The following is a 7,912-nucleotide window of genomic DNA, read 5'->3' on the forward strand; positions in this document are numbered from 1 at the left end:
TTTGGGGATGTTGGTATGTATATATATACATACCAACATCCCCAAATTTTATTTATAGTGAGCACTGGGTGTCGTGTATAAACAATGAATCTTGGAACACTGAAAAAATAAAATAAAATTAAAGAAATTCATTGCCCGTTCGCCTGGGTGACTCCGTAGGTTAAAGCCTCTGCTCAGGTTGTGATCTCAGGGTCTTGGAATCGAGCCCCGCATCAGGCTCTCTGCTCAGCAGGGAGCCTGCTTCCCCCTCTCTGCCTGCCTCTCTGCCTACTTGTGATCTCTGTCAAATAAATAAATAAAATCTTAAAAACAAACAAACAAACAAATAAATAAATAAATCATTGCCAAGAAAAATAAAATATGTATATACCAATGTCCTCAAATTTTATTATGTATTTATGATATTAAATAATATATTTATAATACATTATTTATATTTAAATATAACTGTTAATTTATATTTAAATACAACTGTTAATCATATAACTATATTAATATATATTAATAATTATATTAATAATTAATATTAATAATAAGTAATATTAATAAATAATTAATATTTGTTGCATTAAATACTATATAATATATAATAATATATATGTTATATGTTATATTATGCAGTCTGTGTGTATAGTGTATGTATATTACATATGTATTATATATTATGTATAATAATAAAGGTATAAAATATGTTATATATGTATATTATACATATATTACTTAATAACAAATATGTGTTATGTTTATTATGTATTTACATTATATTTATTATAAAAATATGTATATATCTATATTCTTATAGTTAGTATATATTATATAATATTTATAAATATATAAATAATAAATATATATTTATTGAGTTTAGTTATAAATTTTTTATGTTGCCTTGAGAACTTAATGAATATTAAAAAGGTAAGTAATGACTCTTGCTCTTACCAAGATGGGTTAATAGAAATTGGAGTTGAATTCCCATCTTAAAAAATTAAATTCTGGGAAAAATGAACATTTTCCGGACATTGTACAACAGGCATCATAAGGTCCCCAAGAGAAGAGACGGCACAGACCCGCAACACTTCCATCATCATAGAGAGTTGCCCTAAAACAAACACCTATAAGGTAAAGGTGACATAAAATGGAGTTACGCAAAACGGAATCTACTCAATTAATTTCAAAAGGCAGTAAAAAATGAGATTAAAATTTAACACCAGAGATTACTCAATTGGATAAAAAGAAAATCTACTTATATACAATCTCTAAGGTGCCTACTTTAATTATGAACCACAGGTCACTTGAAGATTCAAAGATGGGAAAAATACATGCCATGACCCCCAAATTGAATCCAAGCTGTAGTGACTGTATTAATATCAGCCAACGTTAATTTTAGAACCAGGGACATTCCTTGAGATAAAGGGTGTAATTTCAGAATAGTAAAGTGTTCAATTCATCAAAAGAACATAAAAATCCCAAATATATATGTATACAATCACAAAAATTGAAAATTCATTAAAGAAAACATTGATAACTGACAATCTCCCGTTATAGTTGAGGAGTTCAACACTTCAGTCTCAGTAACTGAAAGAACAAGGATACCTCAAATAAGGATATAAAAGGACAAAGAGGGGTGCCTGGGTGCCTCAGTGGGTTGGGTCTCTGCCTTCCACTTGGGCCATGATGACAGGGTCCTGGGATCGAGCCCCGCATCTGGCTCTCTGCTCAGCAGGGAGCCTGTTTCCTCCTCTCTCTCTGCCTGCCTCTCTGCCTACTTGTGATCTCTCTCTCTGTGAAATCAATAAATAAAATCTTTAAAAAAATAAATAAAAAATTAAAAGGATAAAGATATACTATATTTGTAACTATGAAGTATATAAGCATATAATACAACCATATAAAGATAAAATAAAAATGTATAAGATTTTAACAATACTGTTAACCAATATGATCTAACTGATATTTATTGAATGTTTCACCCCAAAACTGAATACACATTCTTTTCAAGTATGCAAGGAATACTTACCATGATAGACCACATGCATGGCTATCAAGTCTCAGAATATTTTGTAAGATTTAATTAATACATAAGGATATGTTCTCTGGTTACAACTAAGTTAAAACCAAAAAATGTTAATACAGAGACCTCTACAACATACTGACCAGATTATTAACATTTAAATTACACACTTCTAAACAGCTGACAGGCCAAAGTTGGGGGGTATCACAAAAGAAATTAGAATTATTTTAAACTAAATAAAATGAAAACATGACATACCAAAATTACTTAGAGGCAGCTAGAGCAGGGTTTATGGGGAGATTTATATTAAATGCTTATAATACAAAAGGAAACATCCAAATCTATAAGCTAAACTTCTGTCTTAAGAAACAAGAAAAAAGAATAAATTACAGTAATTCAAGCAGTAGAAAGGATATTATAGATGTTCTTCACACAATAAAATAGTAAAGAGAAAATCAATAGGAAACCAATAAAATCAAAGTAATTTTATTGGAAAAAATCAATAAAAATGATAAATCTCTAAGAAGACTGATCAAGGTAGAAAAGACACAGATTATCAATATTAAGCAATAAACAAGAGCTATCTTACATATACTGTAGACATTTAGAAATATCATGAACAACTTTGTGCTAATAAATTTGACAAATTAAATGGCATATGACTTGAAAGACAAAGTTTCAAAGCTCATTCAAGAATAAACCAAAAACAAATGAAGTAGTGTATGGTGACTAAGACAACATTAAAAAAAAAAAAAAAACAACCAATGACCTGAATATTTCTATATCTATTCAAAATGTAACTTTTATGGTTAAAAACTTTTTACAAATAAGTGTCCAGGTTAGTTCAGCGGTGAATTTTAACCAAATATTTAAGGGGAGAGTTGTATCAATTCTACACGCTCTTTCTTATGGACTGAATGTTTGTGGTCCTGCAAACTCCTGTGTTGAAGCCTCAGCCCCCGACATGAGTGTATCTGGAGATCCTGCCTTTATGCAGGTCAGTCAGGCTGAAGGTGGTTACCTTCTCTCTCCATTCCGTGAGCCACAGGAGAAGGAGTCCACCTGCGAGCCAGGATGCGTCTTCATCAGGAACTGAACCGGCAGGGACCGGATCTGGGATTTCAAGCCTCCAAAACTATGAAAGGATAAATGACTCTTCAAAACACCCTTTTAAGAAAATGAAAGGTCAACCACCATGTGGGAGAATGTATTAGCAAGACATATATCTGACAAATAATTGCATCAGAGTATAAGAAGAATTCTTAAAGGTTATAGATAATAATAAGAAAAAACCTAGTTTAAAACTTGGGGAAAATATCTGATCAGACACTTGCACAAAGAAGTTTTCAAAATTGCAACTAAGAAAATGAAAATGTGCTCAACATCAGGACAATGCCGGTTTCAGCCCACGTGAGACCCTCATCTACCCTACCAGATGGCCACAGGGGATGTTTGAATTACTAACCATCGGTAAGGTTATGAACAGCTGGAGTTCTCATACATTGCTTGTAGGAATGGGAAATAATTGAGCTTCTCCGGGAAAGTTGACAATCTTTTTATAAACTTACGCAAAAATTTTATCCTACTATGTGGTAATAATACCATAACTACCCTCATCTCCTGGAAGGAAATTACAGTCCAAAGTCACCACAAGACATATTTTAAACAGGCATAGTAGCTTTATTGACAACAGCTCCAAACCAGAAACAGCCGAAGCAAACTGTGCTGTGCATGTAGTGGAGCAGCACTCAGCAATTCCAGGTAACCCGCACATGCAACAGCATGAAGGAGCGTCAGTGCATCTGTGGGCTTGTAGCTAGGAGGTGAAAGCAGTGGGACCAGATGCCTGACCTCAGTCCCCCTCTGTGGGGCTGCATTTTCCACATGACCAGGTGCTCTCCCTGGGCTGCCGTGAGGGGCTTTAATGGGTGGGTGGGGCTGGCAACAGCAACCCGGGACCTAGAGGGTACGCCACTACATGAAAAAATCCAGACCGAGAGAGGCAGATAACATACAATTTCACTTTTATGTGGTACAAAACAAAACAAAAAACCAAAACCAACCAATCAACAAACAAAAAGAAACAAGTAAAAACAGACTCTTAAATGCAGAGAACTGGTGGGTGCCAGAGGGGAGGTGAGGGTGGGGTTTGGGGGACACAGATAAAGGGGATTAAGAATCCACTTACATGATGAGTAGTAAGAAATGTATAGAACTGTTGAATGTGGGGAGCCTGGGTGGTTCAGTGGGTTAAGCCTCTGCTTTCAGCTCAGGTCATGATCTCAGGGTCCTGGGATGGAGCCCCACATCGGGCTCTCTGCTCAGCGGGGATCCTGGTTCCCTTCCTCTCTCTCTGCCTGCCTCTCTGCCTACTTGTGATCTCTGTCCAATAAACAAATAAAATCTTTAAAAAAAAAAAACACAAAACCTGTTGAATAATTATATTGTATACCTGAAACTGACGATACTTCATGTTAATTATACTTCAATTAAAAAAATTTAAGAACCCTAAAGGCATTATGACAAATGAGCCTGACACAGAAGATTATAGATTGTATGATTCCTTGTATATGAATTTCTAGAAAAGGGAAAGCGAAAGGGACAAAAAGCATGTCAGTTGCCAGTGGTAGGTCTAGCGGTAAGAGTAAAAGACTTAGTGAGAAAGGCACAAAGAAACTTTTGGGGATGATGGAAATGTTCTGTGTAGTGATTGTTGTTGTCTGACAACTATATACTTTTCCAAAACTTAGTACACTTTAAAAAGGTGAAATTTATTGAATGGAATTATACTTTACAAATATGATTTTAAAAAGGCTGACTGCAACATAAGAAGTGAAAAGTAATTGCTAATAAAATCTACAGTAAGCAGACATAGAAAATCTTCTTTTTAGCGCTTAATATTTTGAAAACACATGGTATGCGTTCTAAAATTTACCGAGGTTTTCACAAAGCTTGGGCCACTCATTGGCTTTGAACTTTTGAATCCACAAATGATAAAATGATGACTTTATTTGGATGAACACATGCCAGTGTCTCTAGAAAAATAGAGAGATGGGAGGAAGTGGGGAGGGAGGGAGGGAGGCAGGGAGAGAGGGAGCAAATCTCCAAGTCTGTAAGAGGGAAAATGGGACAGAGTTAGAAGGGAAGAAGAAAAAGAGGTAGAACAGAAAGAAAGAAGGGAGAAAGGGAGGAACAGGAAGGGCCAACATGTCAAAATGTATTTACAATTCCCATTTTCATCTTCTGTGTTTAAATGTGTATTTATTCAATTATCCCTTCTACAAATATGTATTAAACACCTACTATGTGACAGCTGAATGCACAGATGACACATTAGTAGACAGCATGCTCTTATGGACTCCGCATGTTAGTGGAAGAACAAAATATGTCCTCATTTCAAATAATTCTTGGAAAATGTTTAAAACTTGTCTGCTGAGCTAGAAGAGGCTACTTCTTGGGGATCCGGCCCTTCAGCCATGCTCATGCATGCACAGACACGCAAACACAGGGGATCGGTGTTGAAGTACTGGAGGCTGAAGGACAAGGTGTGGGGTGTAGAGTCATGTCCTCCTGACTCAGGCCTGAAGGGATTCTGTATGTTTTTAATGACTCAAAGCCACGTCTTCCATGGGCCCACTTCCTTTGCAAAGTATGGTCTTCTTGAGGGCTGCCTTTACTTCACGATTCCTCAGACAGTAGATGATAGGGTTGAGGAGGGGGACAACAACAGTGTAGAGCACAGACACCGCTTTGTTGGAATCATAGGCATACATGAGCTTGGGGCGGGCATAGGTGAAGAGGGTTGTGGAATAAAAGAGGATTACAACTGTCAGGTGAGAGGCGCAGGTGGAAAATGCCTTTTGGCGGCCCAGTGTGGAAGGGATCCTGAGGATGGTGCTGAGAATGGAGGCGTAAGATGCCACCACTACACAAAGGGGGATGGCAATGACCATGAGGGCCAAGAAGAAGTCTACTAGCTCAGCCTGTGAGGAGTCCTCACAGCAGACATTGAGGAGTGGAGAAATATCACAGAAGTAGTGATTGATGTGGGGTGTGCCACAGTAGTAGAGTCGGGCTATGAACACCATCTTAATCATGGCAGTCACGAGCCCACAGAGCCAGCATCCCCCAGCCAACGTACCACACAGCTGGTTGGTCATGATAACTGAGTAGCGTAGTGGATTACAAATGGCTACGTGGCGGTCAAAGGCCATGACAGCAAGGAGGATGTATTCCGTGCAGACAAAGGTAACAAAGAAGTAAAGTTGAGTCATGCAGCCATTGAAGGAGATGGTCTTGTCATGGCTGAGGAAGTCTACCAGCATCTTGGGGCTGATGACTGTGACATACCACATCTCCAGGAAGGAAAGATTGCTCAGGAAGAAGTACATGGGCTTGTGCAACTTCCCATTGCTGTGAATGGCCAGAATAATGAGAGCGTTCTCTAGCAAGGTCAGCAGGTAGGCTGCCAGGAACACAAGGAAGAGCAACATCTGGAAGGCCGGCCATGTTGGAAATCCCAGAAGAATGAAATGTACGGCTGCTGTACGGTTATCTACTTCCAGAACCTTGGTGATCATACCTGGCTGGGGGCACAGACAAAATCAGTTTTTCCCATGTCCTGAGCACCAGCCTATGGTTCCTGACATTGACAGAGCCCAGCAAACTCATGGCAATAGAAGTTCTCCTGCCGTTATACCTTTACTTCCTCCTACGGCATGATCAAAACCAAAATTTGGACAAAAATGTACTTTAGAGAGCTTATATTTTATTTTTTCTCAAATTGAACCAAGAGTGGTAACTCATCCGAGGTCCCACAGAAGTGAAATTGGAAACCTAACTCCAGTTAGTTCTATACCTTCCTAATACATCTCCATTTGGCATAGGAGGATGGCCTTCATATCACCCCTTCACTATAAGCAAGAAATCCAATCTACTGCATATGGGAAGGAGGCAGGAGACTCAAGTGTTCATCCCCAGGCATAATCTGTATGACTCTGGAGAAGTCTTATGGCCCCACTTACCTAGAAGGAAAGATTTCTACTGCTTTGTTTTGTTTTGTTTCCTATTTAACAAGGTTGTAGAGCTTAAATGAAGCAATATTTGAGCAAACACACAGGGTTAATAGCAAATTTGATATGAATATTCACCAGCTTCCTGGAGAACAAAATCAAATAGATAATTGAAAAGGTAATGTTTTCTTTCATCCAATTCATTGTATGGAGTACTTGATTAGGAGTTTGGAAAAAGTAAATCAAATCCCACTTTTGTATCCCTCCAGCTAAGTGAGCACATGACTTCATTTTCAGAATACTAATTCTTTTATTTTCAAGGTGGATATAATATAATTTCATCACATCTGTAAACATCTAATGAGCTTTAAGGTTTAAATTAAATCCCCATGGAAATTCTTGTGACCTTCCCAGGATGCACTGCTAATTCTCCCTGCCAAAAACTGAACACAGACCGACACAGCCATTGTTAATGAAAACGGAGGGGATTGCAAGACCTTTCCAGGGGCATCAGGAAAAACGGAGAACCTGATGCCTCTGCCATCAGTGAGCCTCCTGTATGGCTCCCCCCCCCCACCACCATGGATGCAGTCTCCTTCCGGGGGGCAGAAATACTCCAAACCTGAACCTCAAACCTCCCACCTCCCATGTCGAGTGCCTCACTCTTCCCAGGCTTTCTCTGGGACCTACGGCCTGATTCCTCCCTCCCACGCTTGCCCAGAGTCCGTCTCTCTTGTTCTCTTCTCCTCAAAAACTCTGCTTGTGTGCAGGACATATGACGCACGGCTGGGGAAGGCTGTCTGTTTTTCCTGAGCTGGAAAATGGCTGCCCACCCCATCCACCTCCCTCTCTCTACCCAGACCTCGTTCTAGGATCCTAAAGTGAGGCAGAA

General features: G+C 38.5%; 1 protein-coding gene across 1 annotated transcript; it reads right to left on the reverse strand.

Annotated features, from left to right (window-relative positions):
* Nucleotides 1–5,610: 5,610 nt before the first annotated feature.
* On the reverse strand, nt 5,611–6,588 carry LOC116859965 (olfactory receptor 6Y1). Its single transcript, XM_032845714.1, has one exon. It carries the CDS (start codon nt 6,586–6,588, stop codon nt 5,611–5,613), a length of 978 nt encoding a protein of 325 aa, XP_032701605.1.
* Between the last annotated feature and the right edge of the window lie 1,324 nt (nt 6,589–7,912).

This window comes from Lontra canadensis, unplaced genomic scaffold, assembly GCF_010015895.1.
Source record: "Lontra canadensis isolate GAN:19392208 unplaced genomic scaffold, GSC_riverotter_1.0 scaffold168, whole genome shotgun sequence".
NCBI classification, from domain to species: Eukaryota; Metazoa; Chordata; class Mammalia; order Carnivora; family Mustelidae; genus Lontra; species Lontra canadensis.